Here is a 17,110-nt window from a genome sequence, read left to right as displayed (position 1 = left end):
GGGTCTCGACCGAAACATCACCCATCCCTTCTCTCCAGAGATGCTACCTGTCCTCGCTGAGTTACTCCAGCATTTTGTGTCTATCTTCAGTAACGCTGGTTCCTTCCATCTTCATGCATTAACTCTTTAAGACAAACACCCTTCGTCTTCCCCGTCCATCAGGGTTTCTCTGCCCGCTTGGCATTTGACCCCAGTCGGACCCTAGCATCACTTCCAGGCCCGTCCTCTGCTTCCCTTCACAGCCAGTTAATATTATACACGAAACGTGTATTAAGGATCTGCAGATGCTGGTTTACATCGAAGATAAGACACAAGATAACTCAGCCTGACAGGCAACATGTCTGGAGAGAAGGAATGGGTGACGAGACCCTTCCCGGGACGTCCCGAGTTACTCCAGCATTTCATGTTTACCTTCAAAATGATACACGAGCCCTGTAATTATCTTAAATTAATTCTTCAAATAACTTAAATTATCGACCTTCTTCCTCAAAAAAAGTGTATATTGCCCCCTCCGTGTTTGCTATTCCATTTTTGACTCTTTTTCTATCTTGCCATCTTTTCTCACTCGCCCCACTGCTAACATGACACCCAGAATAAACCAAACCTTCCTATGTTTGAATATTTGTAATATTAAGCCTGTGACTTCGATCCACGCTACAAACTCCAATCCCTGAGCCGACAGTCAAAATGCGTCTGGAGAAAGGTTCCGACCCCAAACGCTATCTGTCCATTTCCCTCCACAGATGCTGCCTGACCTGCTGATTCCCTCCCTCCAGAACTTTGATTTTTGCCTGAAACCAGTCATTGCGTTCTCTCCCCCCCCCCCCTCTCTTCCCCCCCCCCCCCCCCCCCCCCGGCCCCCCCCCCCCCCCCCCCCAACGGCTGCTGTATCAACTGGATCAACCTGTCTGCAACCCTCATACCCCGTGTGCTCGAGCGGTACATCTGAAGCTACACATAAAATGCTGGAGTAACTCTGGGGGGCAGGCAGCATCTCTGGAGAGAAGGAATGGGTGACGTTTCGGGTCGAGACTCTTCTTCAGCCTGAGAGCTAAGAGGGCATCATCTCCACCGACCTCCCCCCCCTCCCCCTCCTCGTGGACTCGGCCGGACGGCCTTCTACCCACTTTAGACCTTTTTATTTCTAACTGCCGGAGTGACATCAACCGTCTCAATTTTCCCACTCACCTTACCTACTCTGACCTCTCCCCCTCTGAACGTACACTGCAGCAGCCCCGACATTATCATCTCCCTCTCCCCTGACTCTCAGCCTGAAGAAGGAAGGGTCTGGACCCGAAACGTCACCCATCCCTTCTCTCTAGAGATACTGCCTGTCTCTCTGAGTTACTACAGCATTTTGTGTCTACCCTTCGGTGTAAACCAGCATCTGCCGTTCCTTCCTACACTCTCTCTCTCCAATAGTGTGGTATTGGTTTATTATTGTCACGTGTACCAGACACAGTGAAACAGTTTAGTTGCCTGTCACCCAGTCAAATCATACTATCCGCGAGTACAATCATGCCAAGCACATGAAGTACAACGGGCAGTGCAAAGGGAAAAATACAAGAATGCAGAATATTGTGTTACATGTTCGTAGCGTTGCAGTTACAGAGAATCAGATTAACTGAACTATATACTACTTCCTTCTATCGCGCCACATATCTGGTCTCTCCCACCTGTTTCAGTTCATTTGCCGGGCCACCGGATCCACACGTTCAAAACCCCTTTAATTCCAGGGCTCTGCATACCCTCACATTTCATAGGAGTTCACCAATCTCGAGTTAGGCACAAAATGCTGGAGTAATTCAGCGGGACAGCGAGTCTCAAAAAGGGTCTCGACCCGAAACGTCACCCAGTCCTTCTCTCCAGAGATGCTGCCTGGCCCGCTGAGTTACTCCAGCGTTTTGGGTCTATCTTCAGTGTAAACCAGCACCTGCAGTTCCTTCCTACACGAGTTAGTTCAGTTCCACCAATCTGAGCTCGCCCGAACCTCCGCTGCATGTAGCCCAAGATCACACCGTCCATTTCGTCCAACACACTTCTTACTAAATTCAACCAATTTCAAAAATCTCACCCTTGAGTGCGTCTTAGAAACCTTGCTCTTCCCCATATCATTGACCTCTTCCCGCCCAACAATCTCACCCGAGCGACCCTGTGGTGGTTTTTGCAGACATCCTCACCGCCCCACCCCCCACCTTCAGTCAGCGTGGTGTTACTTAAAAACATTGGAAATCCCTTCCCAGACTTCTGTCTCTTCATCTTAAAACCCATTCTGTGTCTGAAGAAGGGTCACGACCAGAAACTTCACCTATTCCTTTCCTCCAGAGATGCTGCCTGACCCACGATCCTCTATGTCCAATTTATTGGTCGCCTTATCTGGCGAGGTGTCAGTTTTTCTTTTCTTTGGGACATGTTACTACGTTAAATCTTGTCCTTGCACGGACAAAGAGCGATTGAACCTTGAACGAATTCCGCCAGCAGGGTCATAGACACAGGCGCCTAATTTACACCACTTGGAAATGGTTCTACTCGTTGTAAAACGACTTGGATTCCAAAGTCCAGTCCAACTGTCTAACCTACGGTAGTTTAAACACATTTTATTTCTGATTCCAATCTACTCTTCTCCCCCACCTCAGTGGGATTAAACAAAATGCTCGGCCGATATCAGGAATAGTGATGCATTTTAAACCGCGGCGTCACGTCTCCTTGAGTCTGGCAGATGAGTGAGTGCGAAAAAAAAGGCTGGAGGTGAAGGGAGGGCGCCAGTTGACGTCAATGGCAGAAGCTCCACAATATAAATACCAGAAGTGGCGAGCTCTGTCAGATTAAAACCTCACAAGGGATAGGTTGCAGCCGGCGGCACTGCACAGCAAAGGCACAGAGAGACTCGCATTTAGCCAGTGCTACTGGAAGGTGTCACCTGTTCTTCAAGCACTAAATATTATTATTTTAAGCGAAGGGTTGATAACCCCTTCTCTCAGCTTCCGCAACCACGGCATTCATGCAAAGTCTGTCTGGCTGGGAATCGCGTTGCGACTCGCCATGTTTCCAAACGGGTCAGACTTACACTAATTTGATGGAAGTGGCCAACTTCTACGAGTCGGACTGTTCCCTGAACAAGTTGCAGCGCGACCGTTCAATGACAGATCTGGGCATCGGTGACAACGAGAGCGCCATCGACTTCAGCCCTTACATCGACCCGGCCACGGCACCGGCAGCAGGGGGCAACTTTGAGCTCAACGGCGACCTCTTGACGGATATTATGTTGTCAGAAAGCTACAAGAAGAAATCGCTGCCCGACTACAACGCGTATCTGTCGCTGATGCGCAGCTCGGCGGCAGCAGGCCGGCACCAGGGCAGCATTCTCAGCTGCACCCCGCAGTTCCTGGAGACGCGGCTGGAGCCCGTGTTCGAGCAAGCGTTGGAGTCGAAAGGCGGCGTGAAGCAGGAGTCGAGGGAGGAAGACGGGGCCATGTCAGGCACGGCCGCCTCCTCGTCCTACGCCCGCCCGATGCTGCAGTACCAAAGCGTGGCCAGCGGCAGCAACAGTAACCTGTCCACCTCGTCCCTCTCCTCCACTCCGCCCGCTACTCCCAACTCGGCCGAGTCTGGCCGCGGCGCCGGCTCGGCGCTTCCCGGAGGCGGCAAGGGCAAGAGCAAGAAGTCGGTGGACAAGCACAGCGACGAGTACCGGCTGAGGAGGGAGAGGAACAACATCGCGGTGAGGAAGAGCAGGGACAAGGCCAAGATGAGGAACGTGGAGACACAGCACAAGGTGCTGGAGCTGAGCGCCGAGAACGAGCGGCTGCAAAACAGAGTGGAGCAGCTGAGCCGTGAACTGACCACTCTGAGGAACTTGTTCAAACAGCTCCCCGAACACACACTGCTCAGTGCATCGGGCAACTGCTGACCGACCGCCAGCCCATTATTTATAAACGCCTTTTACTAAAGGAAATCAAGTGGATATTATGACTTTTTGCAAAGAAGACAATCGGCGGACTCTTTGTATATAAAGGATTTTATTAGTGTTTACAGCTCATTTTCCGTAACCCGAGGTAGTGGCTCGTTTTAAATGACCTCAACTCTGCGCTTGGAACTGGAGAGGGAGGGACAAATGACTTTTATTGAAAGAAGCAGTGGGCTTAAATATATATATATATATATATTTTGTGTGTGTGTGTGTGTGAGTGTGTGTGTATGTAAAATGATGCCAGGCTTATCTGTGACTTTGCTCGGTCGAAACACATGATGCAACTTGCCAAGTATGAGATGCATTCGTAATGGTCAGATGTCGGAGGTTTCTTATTACAGATGTATGTGGGGATTTCTTCCCCAACACTAGGAAATAGACCTATTTCTTTATCAACTCGCATTTGTATGCACAGATTGGGCTTTTTGCTCCCTCTGATACGCGTGAAAGCATTATTGTTGATCTATGAGATTTGCTTTTTGTATTTTGGAAAGAAGTATTATTTTGATAAGGACATGCCTGAACTGCCGTTTTGTAACCTTGCTCAGCGGTGGCGCCGCCCGTTCTAATCAGAGGCCACCTCGGTGCTGCTGTTGACTGACTTCATCTCCTTTGGATTTTATACTCCTCTCCCCCTTTTTATTAAAAAAAAGAGCTCTATATTTCAGACGTATTTGTCAAGGAGAGGAAATGCCTTCAACAGATTTTTTTTTTTTACAAACCAAGTCCAACGTTGAAATGTTTTCATATCGAATTGCGTCACTCCAGCAGTGACTCAGCATGTAAGTGTTTCAGAGAACATTTTATTCTGTTCAGCACTTGAATTGGGTACAATGTTGGGGGAGGGGAGGGTGGTGGAATAAATGGTACAGAGTTATTTACACTTTAGAATTACGTGGTGATTGTAGACTAAAACTGCAGTATCTTCTTTCCAAACCAGTTTGGTAAATTCCAAACCAGTTAATGCCGGTACCCCGGGTGGATGGAGACCAGGGATATGTGCACACTTTTACAAGCTCTCACAAGCTGCAAAAGATAAACGAGGGAGTAAAAGTCCGATTAAGGGACCAGCTTGTACGGTTTAAAGTTTATTGTAAACTTTCAAAATAACCTGGAAATGGGATACTACAGCATTAATCAACCTTGATTGTGGGTCAGAGAAATAACAGATTATTTTTTAAAGATAAACAATATTGTATTTATTTTTCTTTTTGAAAATTGAATAAAAATTGAATTAAAATCAATTTTAGTGCATACTAAATATTTGCCTCACTGCCTTTATTCTTGTACACTACTAGTTTGATATGGTTTCTGAACGATTTAAAACGTGTCAAGGCGAATTTTCTAATGATTCCCAAGAGTTTAAAGGCATTCTCCCAGGGTGATGTTTGCGCCAACACTAATGAGGATACACAGCAGATTAGAAAAAAACATAGAAAATAGGTGCAGGATGAGGCCATTCGAGCTAGCACCAGATTAGTGCAAGTCAAATTGTCACCTGGTGCATTTTCAGTCTGAGAAAATAGTTTAGTTATTGTTGAAGAGTTTAAGAAGGAACTGTGCAGATGCTGGAAAAATCGAAGGTAGACAAAAATGCTGGAGAAACTCAGCGGGTGAGGCAGCATCTATGGAGCGAAGGAAAAGGTGATGTTTCGTGTCGAGACCCTTCTTGTTGATGTACTTTTGGATAGTAGGTTGGAAAGTTAAGAGTGAAGAGTTGGATTCAGTGTAGAGCTTATGGGGAGAAGGCGAGAGAATGGGGTTAAGAGGGAGAGGTAGATCAGCCATGATTGAATGGCGGAGTAGACGATGGGCTGAATGGCCTCATTCTACTCCTATTCCTTATGACCTTATGATCTGGCCCTACCGTTGCAACACTGTAAGATACCCCACTCACTCTCCGTTGTGGTCTTTAATGAATGGCCTCTCTTTGGGCATTATGTTTCACCAGTACCGTTACCCACTGTAATAATATTTTTCAATATATTTACACAATTCTGTGTTAGAGTTATAGAGTCATATAGCATGGAAACAGGCCCTTCAGCCCTTCGACAAGTTTCATTGTCCTCCTGATTAAATATTACTGACTGTATGTCTCGTTGTCACCTTTCCCTCACCTAACAATGCACCATTCTACATTTCCTTGTTCACCATCCCCTTTGATCTGTGTTTCACACATTACCCTTCAATATCTCTATGTCTCCTTCCCCCTGACTCGCAGTATGAAGAGGACCCAAAACGTCACCTATTCCTTCTCTCCAGAGATGCTGCCTGTCCCGCTGAGTTACTCCAACATTTTGTGTCTACTTTCAGCCTAACCTGCCCACACTGACCAGCATGTCCCATCTACACTAGTTCCACCTGCCTGCATTTGGCCCATATCCCTCTAAACCTATTCTATTCATGCACCCGTCTAAATGTTTCTTAAACATTGTGGTTGTACCTACTTAACATTGTGATAGTTCTGGCACAATATGTCAGAAACTAGTTTCAAGTGCCAGCCAGATTGATAAATGTCATGACAGCAGCTCAATAGGTAGCCTTTCATTTCACGTCACCACAACAACAGTTGGATTTCCACTCTCGAGACATGTGCGCAGAAATCTACATTGACATTCCATTGCAGCACTTGATGAGTTGTAATTGGAAGTGATGTCTTTTGGCTGCCGTTCGGGTGGATGTAAAAGGAAATCAGCGCATAAGTTTGAGGAGTAGGGAGTTATCCCTGATATCCTGGAAACTGGTCACCAAAACCATTACTTTATGTGGCCAAATGGCACTAGCTTAGATGGGGCATCTTGGTCATCATGGATGAGTCTATTGGTGTAGAAACGCTACATCCCAGAGTGCCATAATAGTAAGCAAGTGTTTCAAAAGAGCAGTGGAATGTTAGTGCCTAAACCCAAATGGAAATGCGAAACATAGGTACACAAGTCCAAAGCTCAAAGCGCTGCGGTTCAGTATTGCTGAAGCAGGGTAATTAGTTTCTTGCTTTACAGGATATTATCTTCCAGCTCTGTAATATAAGATCATTCTAATCAATCCATCCACTCGCATCACACTGCCAATGTTACCATAACTCTTTACTCTTCTGTATAATATACTGTGTCAATAGGGCTAGCATGTTAGACTCTTACATAACTTCCCCTTGACAATTAAAAAAAATGTCTGTTGCTTTTAAAAAATCCAAAAGAATATTAAACCATACACAGCCTCAACTAACACATGTAAGAATGACTGAACCACCTATCTGAAGAAGGGTCCCGGCCCGAAACGTCACCTATCCATGTTCTCCAATGATGCTGCCTGACCTGCTGAGTTACTCCAACACTTTGTGTCCTTTTGTGTATTAACCAGCATCTTCAGTTCCTTATTTTTACTAACCAGCGGTCATGTTTGTTTAATGTTAGAGAAATGTCAGACAGTAGAGAAAACAAAAGATTGTTAGTTATATTGTAAGATACTTTCAGATTCTCTTACTACTTTTGGATTAACAGTCTCTCAGGTCCCACTATAATAGATTATCTTTCACATGTTTTATATCTTGGCAAGTCATATTGAATTTAGTTATGTTATTTTTGTTCAATTAATATTAGAAACTGATATCCCAACTTTCCTCTCTCAGGGAGTCTGAAGTAGTGACTCGACCCAAAATGTCACCTCTCCATGTTCTCCAGTGATGCTGCCTCACCCACTGAGTTACTCCAGCACTGTGTTCCAACCTTGGGTTGATAGTGGAGAGATTAAGCAGCCTCAAATTCCTGGGCGTTATCATCTCTGATGACCTGACCTGGGCTAAGCACATAGATATAATCATGAAGCAGGCGTGTTAGCACCTCTACGTGGAAGTTTAAAGAGATTTAGCAAAATACCCGAATACTCTGGTATTAACAAACTTCTGTAGGTGTGTAGTAGAAAGTTTCCTGAAGGGCCTGTCCCACTTAGGCTATTTTTTAGGCGACAACAGGCGACTAGTCTGTCACCACATGGTCACCGGGGTGTCGTCTGTATGGTCATGAGTAGTCTCCTCAGTCGCCCAAAGAGTCTTTCTGGTCGCTGCTGGATTTTCAACATGTTCAAAAATTTTCAGTGACTGTGAGCTTGACGCCAATGAGCGTAGCGTGACTTCTCCTGACGTAAGTGTTGTCGCCAGGTGATGTAGGTTGTATCCGGTGCTGACCGGTGAATTCTATTGGCCACTACCTACGTCAACCTACGCCAACCGGCGACGGGTACTGGCGACTGAATTGTCTTCAGTTGTCGCCGACAGGGTCGTAGTTTGTTGCTGGTGGACGTACGTTGACTTTAGTTGCCGTAGGTTGTCGATTGTGTGGTCGTAGGTTGTTGCAGGTGAGGTCGTAGGTGTCCGTCCTAATGGGTCGCCGGTTGTCGGTAGCTTGTTGCAGCTTGACGTCGACCTGGTGGTATGTTGTCGTAGTCATTGTCGTAGGGGGGTCCAGTCGGCATTTTTTCAGCAACCTGCTATGACTATGACAGCGGGCAGTCGCCTAAAAAATCGCCTAAGTGGGACAGGCCCTTGACTGGTTACATCATGGAAGCAAAGAACCGGTGATGCTGGTTAATACACAAAAGGAAACAATGTGTTGGTGTAACTCAGGTTAGGCTGCTTCTCTGGACAACATGGATAGACAATAGATGCAAGAGTAGGCCAATCGGCCCTACGAGCCACACTGTGATCATGGCTGATCATCCACAATCAGTACCCCGTTCCTGCCTTCTCACCATATCCCCTGTCTCCGCTATCTTTAAGAGCTCTATCTAACTCTCTTGAAAGCATCCAGAGAATTGGACTCCACTGCCTTCTGAGGCAGAGAATTCCACAGATTCACAACCATCTCTGTAAAAAAAATTTTCCTCATCTCCGTTCTAAATGGCTTCCTCCTAATTCTTAAACTGTGGCCCTTGGTTCTGGACTTTCCCAACATGTTTCCCGCCTCTAGCGTGTCCAAACCCTTAATAATCTTATATTATAACAATAAGATTCCCTCTCATCCTTCTAAATTCCAGAGTACACAAATCCATTCTATCAATTGGCTTTTAACCCAATTAATATACCAAATTTTATTTTTGGCATGCTCTCATCCGAAGGTACATCTGAGTTGGAAAGGCAATAAGCATGTTGAATGAAAACTGATCTGAAACAAGGTCAGACCTTGCTGATTTGTTCTACCTCACATCTAATCCCGCAAGCAGAAAACAATTAAAAGAATAAACAAGGAGTTCAAACAGGGCACAGTGAGAATTTCATCAACGGACACAGAAATATTCAGATGAGTAGAAGGCTAATGGGCACGTCCAACTTTGCGATTTTTTTTTGTTGGCGACTGCGGTCATCAGTGACTGACACCCGCATTCACTGAAAAACCGTCAAGTTGTACAACAATCTAAGATTTAAAGCTGAAACACACATTCCTGGAGACCCCAAAGACTGAATAATGTAGACAGTGAGGCAATATTTTTTCTTTTTTCTTTTTAAAGTAGAGATTGGCAAGTTCGTGATTAGCAAGGGGACTTCAAAGGTTACGGGGAGAAGGCAGGAGAATGGGGTTATGGGGTTGAAAGGGAAAGATAGACCAGTCATGATAAAATGGCAGAGTAGATTGGATGGACTGGTTGTCCTAATTCTGCTCCTGTCTTATGATCTTATGAAAAGCAAGAAATCTGAAACTAGTTGATGAAAAGTTTCCGCAACAAAAAACAAGTTGCAGGAGGAAAGTTTGAGGGATAGATTTCTTTGCAGAGAGGATCATAGCTGAAGCAGTTCAAAAAGGAATTGGATAGAATTTCTCCTCACAGCCAATATCGCTGCATGTAAGGGTTTATTGGAAGTTGGGCTAATCCTTCCATGATGATTATGATCTCCTGCATCACATTTTGACATAATTTGACATTGGAAATGCACTTTCGAGATTTACTTTTCTTTACCAGAATTAGCCAAAAGGTGTTTTATTATTATTTTGTTTCTCCCAGCTGGTTATGTGACTACAATAGGCATCAAGATGCACTTATGCCTACACCAGGGTAGTGTCTTGGGATGGTGTTGGACATTGCAATGCAGAAATCTGTCTAAAAAAGACAAGGATTCATTCAAATAAAATGTTATATAAACTTTGCTTCGATAGTCAGCTTTACCCAGTTTACCTCCCGCTCCAAATGTAAGCATTATTACCTAAATTACTTGAGGATTTTATTGTTAAAGTACATTTTCCGCTGATTTTCCTTCCTGCATTTGCAAGGGATGTGTCTCATGTGGATTTACAAAGCTGCTTTTCAGTTGCCCTGAAGGCTAGATTATTTTGCCAATTAGCAGTCTACACACAAGGATTTGATTTACGTCTCGTTGGGAGTGAAACTATTAAGTGAAAATAGATCCAGTTATCAGGATCGGAACAAAATCTGCTTTATTTATGGTTAGATTACCATGTGGTCTTACATGGAACCCAACTAACATGCTTTCTTTGTAAAAGCACATGTAAAACATTTGACTAGAAAGGCTGAATCTCTTGACCATGGAACATTTAATTTTTATTAACAATGTATTCATTTGCTTGCTTCTTCCCAGAGTTTTGCTGTTAAATTTGTTTCCTATGCTACAGATGACATGGTAGCTTCAAGTTTCATTCTGCACTGTGGTCGTTTGCGCAGAAGCAATAATATATGAATCTCTGAATTGAATATACTCAAAAACGAAGCCTCTGCAATCTTCTTAGATGGAGTATTCCAAAGATTTACCTACCTCAGTGTGAAGAAATGTCTTCTCATATTTGTTTTGAATGGCCAACTCCTGGCATTAAGGTTGTGATTCCTAGTTGTAGATAAGACATCAACTCCACATCTCTCTTTCAAGCCCATTACAAGTTTTATATATTTTTTCAATGTGATTACCTCTCATTCTTCTAAGCTCAAGAAAATACCAATATACGTCCTTGTGCAAATGGGCTGATTTTGCTTTTTTTTTCCCCATATGAAGAGTTTTTATATTCACTGTTTATTCTTATATTTTTGTGAAACCCTATAAATCTCCCTGAGAAAAGTGCTTCTGGTTATTTTTCATTCTCTGGGTATTCATTTCCAATGATTTCTCTGAATTTGCCATCCGTTAGATGAACGATGCAACATTGAATAATCCCAGCGTGGTGAAGTAAAAATTAATGTGCGTTTTTTTGATGGCACAGTGATGCAATGGTAGAGTTGCTGTTTTACAGCGCCTGAGACCCAGGTTCGATCCTGACTATGGGTGCTGTCTGTGATGGATCTGGGATATTCCGGCAAGACCATGCACGGTGCCACACATCGAGGATGGTGTCCCCAATATTTCCAGCAGAAGAGGATACGTGTATTGGTATCTTGGTAACTCACCTAAATCCGATTGAGAATGTGCGGTCAATTATCAATGAGAGACTGAAAGGAAAGGACTGTACAATGAGACAGAAGCTCATCAGGGACATCATTCAGCTGTGGTATTGCGATGAAAAAAATCCTCAGATGCTGTCAGAATTTGGTTGATTCCAAACATGGTGGACATATATACTAAAGACTGGTGCAATAATAATGAATTGTGAGACGTTTATTGACCTGTTATATCTGAGTGTCCCTGTATCATATATCTATACACTGTAAACGGCTCGATTGTAATCATGTATTGTTTTTCCGCCCGCTGGATAGCACACAACAAAAGCTTTTAACTGTACCCTCGGTACACGTGGCAATAAAGCTAAACTGGAGAACTGGGAACAGTAATTATAATATATAATATATAAAAATTGAAACTGATTAATTTAACCTGAAATGTGTGTCTTAAATCTGAATAAAACTAACTACAAAGGGATAAGTTTGCTCTGGTAAATCAGGCAATTAGGTTAGACTATATGGCAGTGAACATTAAGGCAGTGAATGGCAGCACATTGGTGTAGTGGTAGAGCTACAGCCTTACAGTGCCGGAGACCCGGGTTCGATCCTGACTAAGGGTCTGTAAGGAAATTGTACTTTCTCCCTGTGACCTGCGTGGGTTTTCTCCGCGATCTTCGGTTTCTTCCCACACTCCAAAGACGTACAGGTTTGCTGGCTTGGTGTAAATGTTAAATTGTCTCTGGTGTGTTTAGGGTGGTGTAAATGTGCGGGGATTGTTGGTCGGTGAGGACACGATGGCCCAAAGGGCCTGCTTTCACGTTGTATCACTAAACTAAACCAAAATAAACTAAAATAAGGGCTAATATTTAAAACATTAATAAGTTATTTACAAGTAATATATATCTCTTTAAAACAAAATAAAACAGCAAGAAAAGTGTACTCACCATGTTATCAAAATAACTTAAAGACAGTACTAGATCAAAAAGAAAAGTTTAGAACAATAAGGGTTAACATTTAGAATATTAATACAAGTGATATTCAATAATCCATTTAAATCAAAATAAAAGGACCTGCAATGCCACAAATCTGCTAGTTGATTTTTGCATCCAACCACCAGAATAATACGGACAAACTAGTTGATATGGTATATTCATATTTTTAGAAAACCTTTCATAAAGTTCACAAAAGCGAATTAAAATCAAAATGAGAGCAACACTATTGCGGGTAATACGCTGGCATAGATCAAGGATTGATTTTACAGACAGAGAACAGAACGAGAATAAACAGTTTAATCTTAACTTGGGAGTCTGTACCTAATGGGTTTTATAGGGATCGGTGCTGGAACTCCAGCTGTTTATAATTTATATGAGTGATTTGGATGAGGGGATTTAATTTAATATACATGTTTGCTCATGATAAGAAGTTAAGCGGACTGCAGGCTGTGAGGAGGATGTAATAAAAGTCTTCAAGGTGATGAAGGAAAGTTAAATGAATCTGGAATGATCTTTTAGTTTAGTTTAGAGAAACAGCAAGAACAGGCCCTTCGGCCCACCGAGTCCGCGCCAACCAGCGATCCCCGCACACTTACACTCTCTTACACACACAAGGGACAATTTTACAATTATACCAAGCCAATTAGCCTACTAACCTGTACATCTTTGGAGTGTGGGAAGAAACCGGAGAAAACCCACGCAGGTCACAGGGAGAACGTACAAACTCCGCAAAGACAGCGGCGGGAGTCAGGATTGAACCTGGGTCTCTGGCGCTGTAAGGCAGCAACACTACCGCTGCGGCCATTCACTTTTCTTAGGAAAATAATATATTGGGGGAGATTTAAAGTCATTGTTGCTAGGAGGAACATTGGTGATTCACTGAAAGTTAGTGGAAAGGTAAATAAAAGAATAAAGTCACTTTGTTCCAATGGTAGAACTGCCATGATGCAACATCTAGAATATTGTGTGCAGGTCTGGGCTTCCTACCGATGTAAGGATATACTAGAGAAATGTGGTGAAGATTCAACAGTACTCATGGGATTAAGCCTTATTCTTAATGTCGGAACATAGAACTGCAGATGCTGGTTTACAAAGGACACAAAGTGCTGGAGTAACTCAGTGATTCAGGCAGCATCCCTGGAGAACTTGGATAGGGTCCCAACTTGGAACAACACCTATCCATGTTCTGCAGGGACGTTGCCTGATCCGCTGAGGTACTCCAGCACATTGTGCCCTTCCTGGTCCCATTCTTACTTAAGTATAATAAATGAAAGGTGTTCTTGTTGATATATCTGAATTTTTTTCTGGGGGATTTTGTGGTGGAGACAGGGATGATGCTTCCCCTGGCTGTGGTATCCACAACCTGGGCTTGCAGCATCAGAATAAAAGATCAGCCATTCAGGAAAAAGTTAAGAAGGTAGGCACCCAAATGCTGGAGTAACTCAGCGTGACAGGCAGCATCTCTGGATAGAAGGAACGGATGACGTTTCGGGTTGAGACACGAATTGAAGAAGTGTCTCGACTCGAAACATCACCCATTCCTTCTATCCAGAGATGCGCCTGTCATGCTGAGTTACTCCAGCATTTTGTGTCTATCTTCGGTTAAAACCAGCATCTGCAGTTCCTTCGTACAAGAGTTAAGAAGAAATATCTTCCCTCGGAGAGTGGTGAATTCTTGGAATTCTTTTTCTAAGTAGACTGTTTGCAATATGATTTTAGCATGGCAACATTCCTCTTGTTTCAAACAAGTTCTCATGTCTGCTATTGTAACCTTTAGTATCCAATTGCTGGTTTACATTTGTACATATGCACGTTACTAAAATTCTCATTGTTCTGATGGGCTTGTTAGCATAATTTAGACAGTCTTTCTAATTTCATGTATACCATGAAATATAGTGCTGGAGTAACTCGACGGGTCAGGCAGCATCTCTGGAGAAAAAGGTACGTGATGTTTCGGGTCGGGACCCTTCTTCACACAGAATGTAGGGGGTGGCATGAAGAGCTGGAGGCGAGGAAAGACCAGGGCCGAACACACATGTCCTCAGGCAGGATGGTGCTTGGCCCTGATCGCCCTGGATAAAAACTTCTCTCCTTTCAAATATCACATCCCAACAGGGGCAGCACAGTGAAAGTAGGGTGGCACGATGGCGCAGTGGTAGAGTTGCTGCCTTACAGCACCAGAGACCCGGGTTCGATCCTGACTATGGGCGCTGCCTGTATGGAGGTTGTACTTTCTCCCCGTGACCGCGTGGGTTTTCTCTGGGTGCTCCGGTTTCCTCCCACGCTCCAAATACGTACAGGTATGTAGGCTAATTGGCTTGGTGAAATTGTATATTGTCCCTAGGGTAGTGTTAGTTAGGGATTGCTGGTCGGAATGGACTTGGTGAGCTGAAGGGCCTGTTTACATGCTGTATCTCTAAACTAAGCTAAACATCCATCTACTTGGAGAGAGACGAGATTGTGAACCAAGTTTTTTTTGTACATGACTAAATGAAATCTGTAACTGCACCTTTAATAGCTGTTTTAATGTCAGTGTTTGACACGTGTTCCAGTTTCAGCCTCATTAATCCAATCTGAACTGGGTTAGGCCAGGTCAATCAGCATGAGCCAAAATGCTAAATATTAATGCTCATGTATGTAGGAATTGTTAGAGATAAAAGTTGAACATTTACAAAGTTAACAAAACTGATCAAATTAACTCATCTCGAGACTAAATCAGAAGAAAAAGCTACTATATTCTTTCATAATCTTTAGAATTTCCTTTATGGAACGAGAACCATAAGGTCTTTTTAACCTGAAATCCATGCGGGAATTGTACAGACTGTTAAAACTTGGACTGTTCCATCTTCATTATTCTTAAATGTGCGATACAATGGAACAGGAGAGTAATTTTTCAAATAAAATGAGAACATCATTTTTCGGAGACAGAATCTCATTCTTTGAAAACTCATAGGGGTAAGTCCAGATAGTTCCTCACAACTGAAGGAAATACATGTGCATATTATGTTGCAGTTTCCCACTAACTCGGATATAATTAACGAAGCAAGGGAATTTTATTACACCCAGAAACTAGATGTGGTAATCTAATAATTGTGGCCAGCAGTCTGTGATGAATAATGTTCTTTATATTCTGGTAATCGTGGAGCAGGGTTTATTCTATTCATTGCTGGTGCCACTGATAGAAGACTATAATTGTTTCCAGTAAGGTAACAAGGAAATTACAGTATTTTTAAAGATGTATTTAAACGTAATAACTTTGTGACGAAAATACTGACTGCTGACTCAGCGATTTGATATCAGAAAATAACCTCATTTGGTAATAACCCAAAAAAATGATGATTCAATATACAAGGACAAAATGTAACTTGATTTTTTATTTCGTTTTTAGTTTTCGAGATACAGCGCGGAAACAGGCCTTTCGGCCCACCGGGTCCACACCGACCAGCGAACCCCGCACATTAACACTATCCTACACCCACTAGGGACATTTTTTTAGATTTACCAAGCCAATTAACCTACAAACTGTACATCTTTGGAGTGTGGGAGGGAACCGAAGATCTCAGAGAAAACCCACGCAGGTCACGGGGAGAACGTACAAACTTCGTACAGACAGCACCTATAGCCGGGATCAAACCCGGGTCTCTGGCGCTGCATTCGCTGTAAGGCAGCAACTCTACTGCTACGCCACCGTGACTGTCCTATGCATTGAACAAGGGAAGAGGGTAGTGATCTCAAATCAGGCAATGTGAATGATATCTGGTGGCGAACAAACAAACACTAATTGCAGGTACTATCATAATGCTTAAGAAATGTTTAGGCAGGTACATGGATAGGATAGGTTTAGAGGGATATGGGCCAAACGCAGGCAGGTGGGACTAGTGTAGATGGGACATGTTGGTTCACGTGGGAACATTGGGCCGAAGGGCCTGCTTCCACGCTGTATGACTTAATGACTCTATAATATCTTCACCAAGTCATGGAAGGACTTCAGAAAGCCCAATGGATTTTTATTTTTCATTAAAATACTTGGGTTGTTTTTTAAAGCTCACCTCCTGCAAAATCAACAAGTTTTCACTAACATCTTAGAGATTTAAATCTAGATTTCAATATCATACATCCAGGTTTGTGTTAGCTGTGTGACTGAATGAGCTGGAAATATTGATTGGAAAACTCAGTAAACAGTTTCAAGCAAACAGAACACATAACGTTTAATGGAACTGCTGGCTTTAGTGGTGATCAGTGCCCTGTGCTCAGACTCCACCACGTGTCATTCACGATACAAAGTACTATTGACATACGTTGTGGGTAGATGGGGTGTCATAAAGGCCTCGGCACTTTGCCTTCATCAGTCCGAGTATTGAGTATAGAGGTTGGGGGGGATCATGTTGCAGTTATAACATGTTGGTTAGACCACATTTAGAGTTTTGTGTTCAGTTTTGGGCACCATGTTATAGGAAAGGTGTTGGCAAGCTAGGAAGGGCGCAGAGAAGATTTACAGGGATGTTGCCAGGACTCAAGGACTTGAACTGTAGGGAGAGATAGAGCAGCCTAGGGCTCTATTCCATGGAGCACGGGAGGATGAGGGGTAATCTTATAGAAGTGTACAAAATTGTGAGAGGTATACTGTAGAGTGGGGGAAATGCACAGGGTAGGGAAATGGAGAATTAGAGGACATAGGTTTAAGGTGAGGGGGGAAAGATTAATAGGAACCTGAAGGGTAACTTTTTTACACAAAGGGTGATCGGTATATGACTTGACTTGACTTGACTTGATATGG

The 17,110-nt window shown here is 43.4% G+C and overlaps 2 protein-coding genes across 3 annotated transcripts in view; one reads left to right on the top strand and one right to left on the bottom strand.

Moving 5' to 3' along the window:
• LOC129707447 (ubiquitin-conjugating enzyme E2 variant 1-like) overlaps positions 1-17,110 on the bottom strand; it is a 193,288-nt gene that overhangs the window by 108,940 nt on the left and 67,238 nt on the right. The window lies entirely within an intron of this gene.
• LOC129707445 (CCAAT/enhancer-binding protein beta-like) lies at positions 2,797-5,231 on the top strand. The gene has a single exon (XM_055652480.1). It carries the CDS (start codon positions 3,002-3,004, stop codon positions 3,908-3,910), a length of 909 nt encoding a protein of 302 aa, XP_055508455.1. The 5' UTR covers positions 2,797-3,001; the 3' UTR covers positions 3,911-5,231.

Source organism: Leucoraja erinacea, chromosome 21 (genome assembly GCF_028641065.1).
Source record: "Leucoraja erinacea ecotype New England chromosome 21, Leri_hhj_1, whole genome shotgun sequence".
NCBI lineage: Eukaryota > Metazoa > Chordata > Chondrichthyes > Rajiformes > Rajidae > Leucoraja > Leucoraja erinaceus.
This window is presented reverse-complemented; position numbering and strand designations above follow the sequence as displayed.